The sequence below is a fragment of the Arachis ipaensis genome, chromosome B05, assembly GCF_000816755.2.
Source record: "Arachis ipaensis cultivar K30076 chromosome B05, Araip1.1, whole genome shotgun sequence".
Lineage (NCBI taxonomy): Eukaryota > Viridiplantae > Streptophyta > Magnoliopsida > Fabales > Fabaceae > Arachis > Arachis ipaensis.
The window spans coordinates 79,857,714-79,874,916 of record NC_029789.2 but is presented as its reverse complement, the minus strand read 5'-3'; the positions used below and the strand labels follow the sequence as shown (position 1 = coordinate 79,874,916).

The 17,203-nt window shown below is 35.4% G+C and overlaps 1 protein-coding gene and 1 long non-coding RNA gene across 5 annotated transcripts; both read left to right on the top strand.

Moving 5' to 3' along the window:
* LOC107641915 (proline-rich receptor-like protein kinase PERK15) lies at positions 1,688-5,632 on the top strand. 4 transcript variants are annotated; one of them, XM_021124120.1, is made up of 10 exons: positions 1,688-2,023; positions 2,423-2,515; positions 2,609-2,642; positions 3,092-3,187; positions 3,434-3,481; positions 3,770-3,850; positions 4,114-4,247; positions 4,359-4,453; positions 4,921-4,980; positions 5,367-5,632. In XM_021124120.1, the coding sequence occupies exons 2-9, from the start codon at positions 2,439-2,441 to the stop codon at positions 4,977-4,979; spliced, it is 624 nt and encodes a 207-aa protein (XP_020979779.1). In that variant the 5' UTR covers positions 1,688-2,023; positions 2,423-2,438; the 3' UTR covers position 4,980; positions 5,367-5,632. The 4 variants fall into 4 exon arrangements, with proteins under 4 accessions (XP_020979779.1, XP_020979778.1, XP_020979777.1 ...); XM_021124119.1 differs by having other exon boundaries at positions 2,609-2,660; positions 5,350-5,632; XM_021124118.1 differs by having other exon boundaries at positions 1,689-2,023; positions 2,609-2,660.
* Positions 5,750-13,989, top strand: LOC110272190. The gene is made up of 3 exons (XR_002363127.1): positions 5,750-7,541; positions 8,297-8,382; positions 13,949-13,989. It is a non-coding gene; the product is annotated as an uncharacterized LOC110272190 (long non-coding RNA).

Genomic DNA, 17,203 nt, shown 5'->3' with positions numbered 1-17,203 from the left:
GTCTGTCATTGTATACTTTTTGGTATTAAGTTTGGCCGGCTTAACACTAGTGGATTATGTATATGGAAGCACTAACAGGTTATCATAGATAATATATGATGAGCGAATATTTTATACGCTTTTTGTCATAGTTTTCATATAGTTTTTAACAGGTTTTACTTAGTTTTTATTAAGTTTTATAGGTTTTAGTGTTAAATTTACATTTTTGGATTTCACTTTGAGTTTGTGTGTTTTTGTATCTTTTCAGGTATTTTCTGGCTGAATTTGTGGAGATGGAGTAGAAGTCTGATTCAGAGACAGAGAAAGCACTGCAGATGCTGTCCAAATCTGACCTTCTTGCACTCGGAAGGGATTTTCTAAAGCTACAGAAGTCCAAATAGAGTGTTCTCAATGGCTATGGAAAGCTGACTTCCAGAGATTTCCAGCAATGTATAATAGTCCGTACGTTGTTTCGGATTAGAAGGCCAAAAACTGGCGTTCAGCACTACAAGATTAATATTTATTTGAGGGAATATTTTGGTGGAGGTTTTTAAGAACCTCCACAATATATTTTATTTATGGCAATTTTAAAAACCCCTACCCATAATTAATTAAAATTCAACATTTAGGAAACAAATCTCATTTTCCCTTATTCCCGAAATAAAAGGCGTTTAGTTAGCTGAGAGAGTGGGTATGGAACCCTAGGTTTCCTACCGCCAGTTTCGCGCCGTTTTCGCTGCCGTTTTCATTGCTGGTGCCGTTACCACTGCCATGTTCATTGCAGTAGAGAGCTTCTGGATCGAGCCACCTCTTCTGTCAATGCGTTTTTAGATCAGTTCTCTTCTCTATACTGTCGTTTCTGCCACTGCTGCCTCCGCAGTTTCCACCACCATTGTCGCCACAGTTTCAGCCATCGATGCTACCGTAGTTGCCATGGTACAACGCATTTTCAGATCTGTTCATTCCTGAGTTTCTTCTTCAACGCTGCTTTCTCTCACTCCAATTTCTCCTTTGAACTGCTACTGGTACTTCTTTTTCTTCTTCTTCCTAATTAATTTGTTGATATTTCTTCTTTGTTAACAATAAATTCTAGCCTTTTCAGTTCTGATGCAACTTTCGTACTGATACTCCCTCTTGTTCTATATTTTTTTAATTATTTTTCATTTGTGTTGATCTTGGAAACGAGGTAGGGAAGACATGATAATTGATAAAAAAAATATTAGAATTATGTTATATTAGTTTCACTACAAGAAAAATGGCTTATGGCCACGCTTTTTTTGCCACGCTTTAAAAGCGTGGCCAAAAGTGGTCAATGGCCACGCTTTTGTGAGGGTGGCGATTGAATAGAGATTTGGCCACGTTTTTTCTTGCCACGCTTCAAAAACGTGGCGAAAAGGGTCAACGGCCACAATTTGGAAGGGTGGCAATTTATTAGAGAAACGGCCACATTTTTTTCTACCACGCTTCAAAAGCGTGGCCATAGAGTGAAAGAGAGACGTTTTAAAAGCGTGGCGACAGGGTTTCATTATGGCCACGCTTACAAAGCGTGGCCATATCCTAGTATTCTTTTGGCACGCTTTAAAAGCGTGGCCATAGAGAGAAACTGGGACGTTTTAAAAGCGTAACGAGAGGATTTCATTACGGCCACGCTTACAAAACGTGGCCAAAAGGTTTTTAAACAAAAAAAACCTAATGACCCGGCCCCCAACCCGGTCCCCAACCCATTGGCGATGCTCTTTCACCCTAGATACCCTAATCGAGCTCTCACCCTGGCTACCCCTGGAAGAGCTCCTCCCATTCCCTTCGCCCTTCGCCTTCCAAACCACTTCCATACCCTAATCGTGTCACAATCTTCTTCATCTTCTTAATCTTCATCTTCGTCTTCATACTCTTCCTCTCTTTCTCGTTCTTCGTCCGTTCTTTCTGGATCTCTCTGTTCACCTTCGAATTCCACAAATTAAATTTCGAGCTCCACCAAACATGGGTGACGGCAAGGTCAATCTCCTCGATGATCTCTTCTCCTCCAAGCCCTCCGATTCCAAAGGTCTGATCTCTTCTTCCAACGCTTCTATTTTTTTTTATTTTCTCGATTTTTTCCGTTGTTTTTACTTTTAGGGCTTTCCCTTTCGATTTTCATTTTCCTCTAAATCGCTTTCAAATGGTTGCTTCTCGTTTCGTTTTTGCAATAATTGTTCACTTTCTCTCTGTCTTGATCCATTGAATCTCAATCCCTGATTTGTTCTCTCTATCAATCGCATGCTCAACACGCAAGTTCCTTCTTGGTTAATTGATAATGGATACCTAATTTTGAATGTTGTTTTGTGTGATTTTAGCTTTTGAATTTTGATATTTTAGCTGTTATATTTTTTTACAATCCCTAAACTAGTTACCTTTCTCTGTTAGCAAAATTGATCTTGATGGCTAACTAGATATCATCTTTTAGGAACTATCCTCTGTTAATGGGTACATGGAAGGTTGCCCCTGCTCTGGTAGCTGGTTGTGTTGCAATATTGAAGCCTTCCGAATTGGCATCTGTGTATGTTTCTCAGCAGCTCTTGCAAAATCTTTACTTCTTTTTGAGTCTTGGTTAATTTTGCTGAACTATAGGCTATGCTTTGCTTTATTTCAGGACATGTTTGGAGTTGGCTGACATATGCAAAGAAGTGGGCCTTCCTCCGAGTGTACTAAATATTCTCTTTATGTATAATAGATTAGAAATAAATCTAGTAACTAAAGAACAATGAATATACGAGAAGCTCGTACACCATATGGTATTGGCCATTCTTAAACCTGAACTCCAGAGTTCAAAATTAAAGCTTTTTCTTTGGTCATTACCTTTTTTTTTTCTTTTAAATTTTTAAATAAAGCTTGTCTTTTCTGCTCCTACTATATACACTATAGTATATTGACTTTAAAATAAAGGATTTTTGCAGCATCAGTTTCCATAACATTAATATTGGAAGGCTAAAAACAAAAAACAAGTGATATTGGACTGTGCTAATTGTTTTTCTTAATTTGTCCTTATGCTAATATCTTGGGGCCTCAAACAGTAAATCAGTAAGTGTTCCATTTTATGGTGTTTTAATTGCTGTACATTTTTACTTCCTTGCAGTCTAAGATGAAGCGCATTGGAATTGATACTGAAGCACTCAAAGAGCTCTTTGGGAAGAAAATTATGGAGCTTGAGGAGGAAAAAAGAAAAGTGCAGGTTTGGACATAGTTAGGTTTAAATACTTTTTAGATAGCACACAAACGAAAAGTTTTTTCTGGTTTGGTTTAATTTTTGTCTACATTTTTTTGTGTAACTTGTTTTCAAAATTTTGTAAAAAGGAAGTCGTGAAAATAAGAAATGAAGACAGTAAACAGTATTTTTCTTATGTTTATGTTTTTCTTTTCACAATTATGAAAACAAAAACATAAGAATGAAAACAAGGAATCAAAATATTGTTTACAGAAATCTCAAGATGTTCATGGCCAAAAATTGAAAGCACTGGAAGCACAGGTAATATCTCGATATTATTTTCATGGTAATTGTCCTTTTCCAATGTCAAATAGTGTTCGAGTTATTTATATATTAAAATCTTGAACATCATATTTTAGACCTCAAAAAGAAACAAGAAAACCAGGTGCAGCTACTAAAGCAAAAGGAGAAGAGCGAAGAAACTGCAAAAAAATTCCAAGCTGAAATATAGTACATCAAGGATCAAAAGGCACCTGCGTTTAATTTTTGAGCTACTTAATTATTGAAATTTTTACTTTGTATCTGATATTGGATTTATGAAAACTGTAGGTCCAATTGCAGCATAAAATGAAGCAAAAGGCAGAACAATTTCGACAATGGAAAGCTTCTCGAGAAAAGGAGTTACTTCAGGTGATTTGCTTCTATAAATATGTAATCAATATTCTGTTTTCTTGTTTCAAAAATGCAGTGGATCTTTCAAGCCTTATAATAATTAGTACTTAATTGTGCACAATATACAAGTCAATCAGTTCTCGGATTGCCAAATAGGCGTGCAAGTTGGTGACAACAATTGAGCTTTACCTTTTCCACTATTTGATGTTTATGCTGAACTTATTGGTATTGCCATATAGTAACTAAAATTTAATTCTTTATCTGTTTTTCGATTTGGTAAGCTGAAAAGATTTGCTTGGAGAGAACTGCAAATAGCTACAGACAACTTTAGTGAGAGAAATGTTTTAGGACAGGGAGGCTTTCAGAAGGTTTATAAAGGTGTTCTACCCGATGGCACAAAAATTGCTGTTAAAAGGTTAACCGATTATGAAAGTCTCGGTGGAGATGCTGTTAAAATGTTATAGTGAACTTTGCTGCTTAATTAATACGTAGAATAATGTGCTTATATATATTTGGTTGGTTTCAGAGAGTATAAGCAGGAACTGTCCCACTATGGTCAAAAGATCAACATCATCCTTAGCAAACTCAGGAAGCAAATCACTCTCTGCAATCTACAGATAGGTGAGAAGAAATTTTTAGATCCCATAAAAGCATTATTATTATTATTATTATTATTATTATTATAGTTTTGTCAAAAATGTAGACATGTACAGGACAAGACGAAGAACTTACATGGTTTACGTGTTTTAACTATTAAATGAAATAGAGTAATTTATTTATTTCTTCTCCTTACTCAAAAAGTCAAAATTAATAAAAAGTGCAAACCTTGACTGTATTGAACTACTATATATAAAATTGGCTCCTTATTAGGATTATTCTAGATTAAAATTAAGCGAGATCTGTTACAAAATTGTTTTTTTTAATAAATAATTAGCTAATAAAATTTTAAATGTATAAAATTAAGGGTTTAGTTGATATTGTATAGAGAAATTGGGAAATTTAGAAAATAAATATATTATGTTATTATTAGGGAAAAAAACTCAGTTGTTCTATACTAATCAGTTTTATTATCTAATTTTGCTTTACAGAGGAGGCAGAATATATTCGCAAGCTCATGAAACTTTTCGAGGTTGCCTATCATCTTTGAGGTATTTAACCATCAACTTATATGGTACATGAGTAGTCCTGCTAGTTATAAATAAAATTGGCTTTGCGAGAGTAATATTTTTACAAGAGTTGCCTCCATTTTGCTTCTTTATTTTGTTTCATTCCTATAGCTATTTAACATTCTAGGGTATAATTATCATCATCATAACAGAGTCTTAGGGAAATAAAACACGAAAGAGAAAGATGAAGCTGATCTATATAATCATTAGAACTATCATAATGTAAGCTTACCCAATTTCGAATATCCACTAGATAGCATAAAAAATTCTGTATCCTGCTCTGCCAGATTTAAATTTATATTGATAACATAGAACTGTATATTGTTGTTTATGCTGGCTTCTAAAACTTAGGTCATTTTCTTATGAAGAACTCAAACCTGGGGAGGCTGTTTTGGATTGGCCTACGAGAAAAAAAGTGGCTCTGGGAGCAGCCCGAGGCCTAGAATATCTTCATGAGCAATGCAATCCTAAGATTATTCATCGGGATGTGAAGGCAGCTAATGTATTACTGGATGTGAAGGCAGCTAATGTCATTTCTGTAGCTATATGTTACTAGTTATTGTTTGATTTATCTTGTAATAAAAATTGCATACTTCATTTATTGGTTTGGTAATAAAAAAGGATTGAAAATTTATATTTTGCAACAATGAAGGTAAAAATCAAAAAAAGGATTTTTTTTCCAACTTGATAAGGCTATCGCCACGCTTTTAAAGCGTGGTTTTTTTTACAACTTGATAAGGCTATCGCCACGCTTTTAAAGTGTGGTCTTATCTTTTGCTATCGCCACACTTTAAAAGCGTGGCAATATCTCGTCTACTGTCACGCATGTAAAAGCGTGGCCATATCTACTCTATTGCCACGCTTTAAAAGCGTGGCCCTACCTTCCACATATGATCACGCTTTAAAAGCGTGGCCATATTTCCCACCTACAGCCACGTTTTTACAAGTGGCCGTTTGTAAAAAAACGTGGCAATAGGCTGAAAAAAGCGTGGCGGTAGCTCAAAAAGCGTGGCGAAAAGCTATCGCCACGCTTTTTCAGCTTTTCGCCACGCTTTAAAAGCGTGGCAATAGACGTGTTTTCTTGTAGTGTTTATTTTCTAATGGAATATATTTTAGGATTGTGTTGTTTATTATATTTCAGGATTGCATTGCTCGAACAAACAGGAATTGGAAAGAATGCCAGCCACATTTGTTTCTTCAATTTCAATCACTTCTCGATTATTTGATTCTTTTTCATGAGGTTTTTTTTTCTACAAGGAAGATCATTGTTATTTTGTTGAATGTTACTTAATTTTGTTTTCTTTACCAAAGTCTCAATGCAATTATCTTATTAACTCAGCCGATTTTGGAGGTTATGTTAGTTACTTCTACACCTAATGTTTACAAATTTAGAGCATAAACACTTGTTTAATTTAAAGCTTCAACTTACAACTACTCTAGTGAAGGTTTTGAATTGAATGATTGGTTTTATTTATATTACCCTTGAGATGATTTCTCTTATGAAAATACATGAAGCATGTCCATAGATGTCAGAACAACATGCATTTAACTGTTTCTCAATCAATCTCATGATGTGTGTCAGGGACACTAAAAGATGCCAAAGGAGTCGCCATCTCTAAGGTTCCTTTACCTTATCATCTTGCCTTGCTCTTTACCAACATTTTCCTGAGGATCTTGGGATATTAGCATGTGCGCTTTTTTGCTTCTACGGGTCCCATCCCCATCCCAATGTGTTCACAGGGCAATTTTTTTAAAGTTGCTACTTGTTTTCATAAGCTATATTATACACTGTTATAAGATAATTTCTTAGTTAAATCTTATTATATAATAATTATATGTTGTCCCTTTTTCTTTAGTTATTGGACATATGTGTGGTAACTCATGGTTTGGACTAATACCATTTTGACTGTGTTTACGAGACGTGTTGTTTATATATTTAAAATTGGATGTAAGTCAAAGAATGAATGATGGTTTGAATATTACAATATGGAGTATATTAACTTATTCCATATGGTTTGAATGTTACTTAATTTTATTTTCTTTAGAAGCTCTATATTATTATTCTTCTCTCAACATGGGACAAAGGATTTGGGATTTTATTTTGTTAATTATTTGGTCCAACAAGTGGTAAAAGTTGAGTTGTGTTATGATTAAGAGGAAACCATTTTGGCATTACTGATTTAGATTTAGTGCTTAGGATTATGCTTTTATTCTGGTTGCTCTGCTGTTCTTAGGTTATTTGATATAATTGTAACTATTTTTTGAAGGAATTGTTGAGGGACTCCAAACAAAATTCTTTCGGCAGAAGAAATCATGTGAAGATAAAAATAATCATTTTATTTCTTCTTATTACTTTTTTGTTTGTTTCCTTCTTACATGGTTTTAATTTCATTAATTATTAGTGCTGATGATGTTATTAATTAATAGTATTTATTTATTAGAACAGATCTCATATGAGAAGACAGCCACTGATAATAATAACAGATGCAGAGTTTTATACTTCACCAGTTTCTTGCTATTGCTTTTGAACAAAGTTTGTTGAGGTAAGATAAGAATTATGATATCAGTTTTAATATTAGTTTTAATTATTTGTTTGGCTTTGAATGCAAGTGGGTTTTTTGGTTCCATTCTTCAGGCTGGGTTGCCAGTAGACCACACTAGTGTATGCCTTATGTAAATAAAATTTCAAATTAATTCTATTAACAAATCTGTTGTGACCTTATGCACTTTTATTCACAACAAATACGTTGGTATTAGAGGATTAGCATTTGAGATTTGAGAATAAGAATTTGTAAGAGAGAATTTGTGACATTTTTGTCAATTTTGTAACTTCATTCATAAAAAACTTGTAACTTAATAATAATTTTTTGTAACAGGTTAAGAAATGAGTGAGAATCAATGGAGACTAGATGTAACTCATAACTAGATGTTCATTATCTCTTACATATGAGCTATGTTCCTCTAGTTAGATGTGGTTAAAGCGTTAAGTTGTGTTTCTACTAATTTTATCTATCATTTTAAATTACCTCAACTTTATTTATAACAATCAGAATCAACTTTATTTATATCTCCCAACTCTATCTATATAGCTAAAGTGAGTTCACCCTCATATATATTTTCCCCTTAATTCATTATTCTTGTTCTATATCTATGCTTATTTATCTATCACAGTTATGTTGTACTTAATAACTGATGCTTTTATTCTTGAGTTTGAGGACTAGTTGTTACTCTAGCTTGGAAAATTCAATATTGAACTAGGTACTGATTTTATTTCTGGTTTTATTATGCATTTGCTTAGGTTTCTTCTGTTTCTGGGATTAAAGTGGGTACTAATTTTTCTCTCACTAGTTTCTTGCTATTGCTTTTCAACAAGCACTTGTTGAGGTAAGATAATAATTATATCTTATTTTGTTTTAAATATGTTAGAAGCCTATTATAGATTTGTAGTTTATTATGTTAGAAGTCCTATATATATATTTTAGTAGTACACGTCTAGTAATTATTTTTTTCTACTTGAAGTTTAACTAGAAACAATGGATAAATCTTGGATTGCTAAGCCACGAAACTCAGATGAATACATAGTCGGTCTAGAAAACTTCTTGGATTTTGCATTTCAACATGGAGCAATTGAGAATAGTAAGATAATATGTCCATGTCCAAGTTGTGGGTTTCGCAAATGGCATGCTCGAAAGGATGTTAGAGATCATTTACTTTACAAACCATTCCCTAAGAATTATGTTGTATGGAACTTTCATGGCGAGAAAGAAGTAACCAAATTCTCAACAAGTGCACATGTCATGTGCGAGACATTGGCAACTCAACATCCCCTAGATAACATAGTAAATGATGCTTTCGGGATACATATGGATCAGGAGAGCGGTGAGGATTCAGGCACGGAAGATTTTGTAAACGATGAGCCAAGAGAAAATCGTAGAGACTTTGATGAGTTTCTCAAGGAAGGCAATCAAAAGCTATAGGAAGGAAGCGACTTCACAAAGCTAGAATTCATAGTCAAATTGTATCATATTAAAGTCTTGTGTGGACTAAGTGACAAGGCCATTACCATGATACTTGAGTTGGTGAGGGATGCTTTTAGTTGTGTGAATTTGCCTACGACTTTTGATCAAGCAAAGAAACTAATTCGAAAACTAAGTCTTGACTATGTTAAGATAGATGCTTACCCTAATGATTGTATGTTGTTCGAGGATGAAGACCCAAACAACATCCAACAAACATGCAGTCATTGTGGTGCTTCTAGGTGGAATTCTAAGAAGAAGAAGAAGAAAAAGCAAGCTGCCAAGGTTTTGAGATACTTTCCGTTGAAACCAAGGTTGCAAAGATCGTTCATGTGTCGTAAAACTGCAGAGCATATGTTATGGCATGCAACAGCGAAGGGAAAAAATGACAAAATGGTGCATCCAAGGGATGGTGAGGCGTGAAAGACTTTTGATTTGACACACAGAGAGTTTGGATTCCATCCTAGAAATGTTTGCTTAGGACTTGCTCAACATCAACCTCCTTTGTTTTTGCATCTTCCTCTTCTTCCATGTGTGAGGGTGGAAAGTTCTCTAATTCACTGGAGTATAAACTCCTTTGATTGATTTCCTCACTTTCTTCCATAGGATCTTGCATTATATCTCTTAGAAAAGAATTTGCTTGCTCCTCTTCCTGTGACTTGATAATCGACTGCACATGTTTCTCTACATTTTTGACACTTGTCTTTATATTATGTATGCATTCTTTCATGAGAAGCTCAAGATCTGATGGTATTTGAAATGAATAAGGAGATGGCGGCTCTTGATATGGATAAGAAGGAGGTGATGGTTCTTGATAAGAGCAAAAAGATGATGGTTCTTGATAAGAGCAAAAAGGTGATGGTTCTTGGTATGGATAGGGAGATAGTGGCTCTTGATATGGGTAGAAAGATGATGGTTCTTGATATGGATAGAGAGGTGGTGGTTCTTGGTATGAATATGGAGATGGTGGTTCTTGATATGAATAGAGAGGTGGTGGCTCTTGATAGTTGGAACATGGAGCACTGAAGTGTCTTTGGTTTTGACCTTGCTAACCAAACTTTGGGTAGTTCCCCCATTCATAATGATATGAATCACTACTCGGGTGTGAGTAGTAACCCATATGATCTCTCTCCATTATTTTTCCTTAGCACAAAACACCAAACAGAATTAAACACACCATGTGGTAAACAGGAAAGCAAAGAAGAAAGAACAGAAAGAAAATTTAAACTCAATAGATAAAATAACTAGTAAGAATAAAACAACTACGGGGACACCAAACTTAATTTCAGAAATTGAGAAAGAAAAAAATAATGGTTTAATTGAAAGTTTTTTTTTTTATTTTTTTGGAAATTAAAGACAGAAATAAAATAAAACTAATAAAATATAGGAATTTTTTTATTTTTATAATGAACAGAAACAAAACGAAAATAAAAGAAAATAAAAATAAAAAGGAAAAATAAAAAAAATAAAACGACCTAAAGTTTTGAAAAGAAAAAAAATAAAAGGAAGTGAAATCAACAGTGGGACAGGGAAACCAAAACGAAAAGCAAGGAAAAAAAACAAAGAAAAAAATGAAAATAGAAATTAATAATATTAAAATAAAACTAATTAAAAGAAAAATTATCTAATCTAAGCAATCAAACAACTGATAGTTGTTAATCACAGTCAATCCACGGCAACGGCGCCAAAAACTTGGTGCGGTATTTGTAACCCACTAACTTACCGGCAAGTGCACCGGGTCGTACCAAGTAATACCTTACGTGAGTAAGGGTCGATCCCACGAGGATTAATGGATTAAGCAACAATAGTATTTGATAGGCTTAGTTAGACAAACAGAAAAGAGTAATTGAGAGTTCAAAAGAATTAAACAATAAAGAAGAGTTTGAAGACAGGCAGTTGAATAAGTTGGGAGTAAAATATTGAGAAGACAGTTAAGGTTTCAGAATTATCTATTTTTCCGGATTAACTTTTCTTACTAACTATTTTAATTATGTAGGATTTAATTTATGACAAACTATATGTGACTAGACCCTAATTCCTTAGACCTTCCTAGTCTCCTCTAAAATTCATTAGCTACTAATTCCTTAGTCAATTAATTCCAATTAGAAGGTGATGATCAAATTCCAGTTTATATGCCACAAAAACTCTAATTACCCAAAAATAAAAGGATTATATGTCACGTATCCCGTTAAATCCAGATAATTAAAATTTAGGAGAATATGTTTTCAAGCTGTTGTTCAAGTAAAGAGCTTTTCCAACTTTTACAAGAACGCATCTAGAAAAAGTGTCATACTTCTGTTCCATCCAAATTCATAAGATGAAGAGCGAGAACAATTCTTAAATTATAAATCCATGCATAAATTAAAATAGAAAAAGCAATAAAATTAATCCATAGAAATAGACAGAGCTCCTAACCTTAACAATGGAGGATTAGTTGCTCATGGTTCAGAGTAGAAAATAAGGATTCTAATAAAATGTATTTTGGTAGTCTGGGATTGAATAATGTTGAGGTGGTATCCCTCTATTTATATCTAATCCTAATTAATTTAAAATCTATCTTTAAAACTAAAATAATATATTTTCCTATTTTTAAAATCTGAATTTAAATTAGAATTAATTATAGCAATCAGCAAATCTTCAATTGATGGATGGGGACCACTTGGCTTCACTAGGATCCACACCTAACTTGGGCTTGGCAGCATGAATTAGAGTTTAGTTGAGTGAAGCTGCGCCTAACTTGGGCTTTAGTGCACCTAACTTGGGCTTTAGTGCGCCTAACTTGAAGTGGGCGGGACCAATCTCGCGTATTGTTGTTGTGTCTTGCGCCTAACTTGAGAAATCTCAAGTTAGGTGCAGTCTTGGCAGCGAGTTTGGAGATGAAGTATGGACTATTATATATCGTTGGAAAGATCTAAAAGTTAGCTTTCCAACGCCACTGAAATCACGTCCATTGGATTTCTTTAGCTCGAGTTATTCAGGTTTGAGTGCGAGAGGTCAGGGTTGACAACATCATTCGCCTTCATCTCTTCTTCTGCAGAAACTCCATCAAATCTAGCTGAATGCTACCTAAAATAAATAGAATTGCACAAGACTCAAAGTAGTATCCATAGTGACTAAAAGATAATTAATTATTGATTAAACTCAACAATTTAAATGTAAATTCACTAGAAAAAGATAGGAAAGATGCTCACGCATCAAGATGCTCGGATGGAATAATCCGACACTGTGTGTCTGAAGAAGAGGCACAGAGAATTCTATGGTATTGCCATAGCTCTTACTATGGAGGACATTTTATAGGTGAGCGGACAGCGACTAAGGTACTCCAAAGTGGCTTTTACTAGCCTACTCTCTTTAAGGATTCTAGAGAGTTCTTCCGTAACTGTGATAGTTGCCAGAGGACTGGCAATCTTCCACATGGTCACAGCATGCCTCAGCAAGGAATCCTAGAGATTGAGTTGTTTGATGTATGGGGCATAGATTTTATGGGAGCCTTCCCGCCTTCATACTCAAACATCTACATCCTTGTGGCAGTAGATTATGTGTCTAAATGGGTAGAAGTAATAGCAACACCCACTAATGACACTAAAGTAGTAATTAAGTTCCTCCAAAAGAATATTTTCAGCAGGTTTAGTGTCCCCAGGACACTAATCAGTGATGGAAGAACTTATTTCTGCAACAGACAGCTGGATTTTGTTTTAAGCCGATACGGAGTTCGCCATAAAGTAGCAACACCATATCATCCCCAAACTAATGGGTAAGCTGAAGTCTCAAATAGAGAACTAAAGTGAATCCTAGAGAAGACAGTAAGTGTCTCTAGAAAGGATTGGGCTAGAAAGCTTGATGATGCTTTGTGGGCATACAAAATAGCTTTCAAAACCTCCATTGGAACTTCACCATATCAGTTAGTATATGAGAAGTCCTGTCATTTGCCAGTGGAACTAGAACACAAAGCCTATTGGGCTACTGGGTTCCTCAACGTTAATGCTAAAGCAGTTAGGGAGAAATGACTGCTCCAACTAAATAAGTTGGATGAATTTCGCTTAGAAGCATTTGAAAATGCAAAAATCTATAAGGAAAAAGCAAAGAGGTGGCATGACAGAAAGCTAGCTTCCAGAGTCTTTGAACCAGGATAGAAAGTCATGCTCTTCAATTCAAGACTCAAACTATTCTCTGGGAAACTTAAATCCCGTTGGATAGGACCGTTTGTTATTACCAAGGTATCACCTTACGGACACATAGAACTTCAAGGTAAAGAAACCAGGTTCACTGTCAATGGACAAAGGGTTAAGTATTACCTTGAAGGAGATATAGAGCCAGGAGGCTCAACACTGCTACTAAGTTAAGTACAGTGAAGTCCAGCTAAAGACATTAAAAAATGGACACCTCTCTCTGGGGACTCTAGTAAAGTTGAGTCACAATTTGAAAAGGTTCACCCAGTTAAAGTGCATGTGGCATGAATGTATTCGGTGGTAATCTTGGAAAAAAGAGTGTTTAGGGTCACAGCCAAGACTCTGAAAGCTGTGTTCAAGAATCAAAAAGAGCTAAACTAGGAGAATTAATAATATTATTTGAATTCTAAGTTCCTAAAGATGCCAGCCGTTCTGATTTTCAATGGATAGTGAGATGCCAAGACTATTCAGAAGCAAAAAGTTACTAAGTCCCGCTCATCTAATTGACTGAGCTTCATTGGAAACTCAGGAATTTATTGTATCCAAATCTTCTTTTCATCCTATTTTATTTTTAGTTGCTTGGGGACAAGCAACAGTTTAAGTTTGGTGTTGTGATGAGCGGATATTTTATACACTTTTTGGCATAGTTTTCATATAGTTTTTAACAGGTTTTACTTTGTTTTTGTTATGTTTTTATAGTTTTTAATGTTAAATTCACAATTTTGGATTCCACTTTGAGTTTTTGTGTTTTTGTACCTTTTTCAGGTATTTTCTGGCTGAATTTGAGGAGATGGAGCAGAAGTCTGATTTAGAGACAGAGAAAGCACTACAGATGCTGTCCAAATCTGACCTCCTTGCACTCGGAAGAGATTTTTTGGAGCTACAGAAATCCAAATGGAGCTTTCTCAATGGCTATGGAAAGCTGACTTCCAGAGCTTTCCAGGAATGTATAATAGTTTATATGTTGTTTCGGATTAGAAGGCCCAAAACTGGCTTCCAACGCCAGCTCCCTGCCCTTTTCTGGTGTCCAGCCCCCAAGGAAGCAAAGCCTAATGTCCAAATGCCCAGAGATGACTCCCTAGCTGGCATTCCACATCCAAGAGACCTCATAGCACGTGGATCTCATCAAACCCAGCCCAAAAACTCACCAAGTGGACCGCAGAAGTGGATTTTAGCACTAAAAAGACTGTTGTACCCATACTAGTCATTAGCTTAGTATTTAAAGGATTTTATTCATGTCATTCGAACAACTTTCATCACTTTTTTCTAATCATACACGTTTATCATTGTTTTACACCTCAGTATGAGTTTCTAAACCTCCTAGGTTGAGGGGAGGAGCCCTGCTGAGTCCTATGAATTAATAAAAGTACTATTGTTTCTTCTTTGATCCGTGTTTGATCTATCTCTAAGATGTATATCCTATCTTCCTCGTGGTGAATAGAATGATATAACCAGTTAGCTTTGTTCATCACATTAAGACGAATGTGCCTGATAAACACCCGCATCTACTTGGGTTCGTGTGAATACTCAAAAGGAAAAGCACGAGCCAACAACTATGTTTATACATCTCTCAGACGGTTAATCCACGACTTCGTTTGGGACTTCTCAAGACACCAGTTCAGCCGATTTCTGGGGAGATTAGGGTCTCCGTAGTATAGGCTAGGATCCAAAGAAGCGGCGTTCTCTGATCCGGAAGATTCGACTTTGTCTGTGGCGTTTTGAGTTGGATCGCTAAGAGAATGGACTGCTATGTGCTTCACCCTCCATTGGATTGAATGACCACGGGCCCTGGCATTCATTCTGTAGCAGAGGAAATCGATGACCACGTGCAATGGCTTTGATCACTTACAGCCTGCCATAGAAGAAGATCATTCACAAGCAAAGAAGACAGTAGTACCAGAGTTAATTCATAAAGACAAAGCAACTCCGACTCTCAACTCTATTCCTAGCATATAATTCCTAATAGCTAATCCAATTGGTGTTACCCCTTCCAAGCATTTATGACATATTATCACTCAAGGTTTATATAATATAATCCAATTCCTTCTGATTTCGCCTGACTAAGACCTGCAAGACAACCATAGCTTCCTTCAAGCTACAATCCTCATGGGATCGACCCTGACTCACTCAGGTATTTCTTGGATGACTCAGTGCACTTGCTGGTACTGCTGCTGTAAGAAAAAATGTGGGGTTTGCGTACACGCGCACCAATATACAAGTAATAGGTAACGTATATCGTGGCTGTTGGGAAACGCTACTGGTTAAAGTTTGGAAATCGAAGCTTTGAAGTTGGTACGAGATTAGTGTACTGATGTTAGGGATGTCGTATTAACCCAATCCTATTTTATAGCCTTTTGCCGCCTTGCTTTACCATCACATGTTTAAACTATGTCACCTTTTGCATTAAGCCTGCCTTGTAACTTCTGCTTGCAATCACACTTCTACCTTTATATCTTTATACCATCAGAAAATCCTAGTATTTAAAACTGTATATATATCCATGTATGCTGAGGCCTTCTTGTTTTTCCTTAAATGTGTTAAGAAGTGAAGTGATATAAAACCTCTTTCATCTTGTATTAATTTTCGAGGACAAAAATTTTTATAAGGTGCATTAAATGTAAGACCCAGAATTTTAGAAAAGTCTTATTATGAGCTAATTTCAAATCATGTTTTTATCTACAATTTTAATTTCAGAAAGTATTTTATTGAAAATAATTAAAGCAAGTTTTGATTAATTGAATTTGAAATAAATTAAGATTCTTATCTAATTTTTTTAATTTGAGTTATTTTCTATATTTAAAATTATAAAGTTAGTAGTTGTAAAATAATAAGGATTTTATATGATTTGATTTAAAGAATTGAGATTTGCAGTTTAATACTTTCATTTTTATGAGTAAAGAGAATTAATCATATTACCTCAAATTAAGGTATGTGTTAGGATCACATGGAGGTGAATGGTGGTATGGGGCTTGTGAGTAAGGTTGATAACAATCTTGAGGAGAGGGTTCATATGCATATGGTGGTTGTGGTTGACAACCACAAGGAGGTCCACCACATCTATTAGATTGGTATGCATTAGGAGTTGGATTGTAACCATAAGAGACCGGAGGAGGTTGTTCCTAAGAAGATTGTCTATATGATTGAGGCTCCTCCCACCTATGATTACCAAATCCTTAATGCAAACCCTCATTGAAGCTTTCATTTTCTACAACATAGTTGGAACCAAACTCATTGCCAAAATGATGAGAATTTGATGAGCGGATATTTTATACGCTTTTTGGCATTGTTTTCATATAGTTTTCAGCATGTTTTGTTTAGTTTTCATTAAGTTTTCATGGGTTTTAGTGTTAATTTCACATTTTTGGATTCTACTTTGAGTTTGTGTGTTTTTGTTCAATTTCAGGTATTTTCTGGCTGAAATTGAGGAGCTGGAGCAAAAGTCTAACCTCCTTGCAAAAGTCTGGTGCTACTAAAGACCGAATGGAGTATTCTCAATGGCTATGGAAAGCAGACTTCTAGAGCTTTTCAGTAATGTATAATAGTCTATACTTTGCTTCAGATTAGAAGGCCCAAACCTGGCATCCAACGCCAGCCTCCTGCCCCCTTCCAGGCATCCAGCGCCCAAAGAGCAGAGACCAGCATCCAAACACCCAGAGAGGACCCCCGAGCTAGTGTTCAATGCCCTAGAGGCCTCCGAGCATATGGATCTCATCAAAGCTCAGCCCAAACACTCACCAAGTGGGCCCCAAAAGTGGGTTTTAGCACTAAAAGACTATTTTACCCTTTCTTATGTAATCCTTAGTTATTAGTGTAGTATTTAAAGAACTTTTACATTCTTCATCAGGGAGGATGACGTGGCGAAAATTGGCGAGTTAAGAATTTATTATAAGAGATACGTTGCAAGTACAGTTCTTAACTAGCCGAAAATCCACTTATCAATTTAGAAGGGGTTGTCACAAAATTAAAATTAAAATACTGGGAATATGAATCCCAGGTCGTCTCCCAACGAGTTGCAGAAAG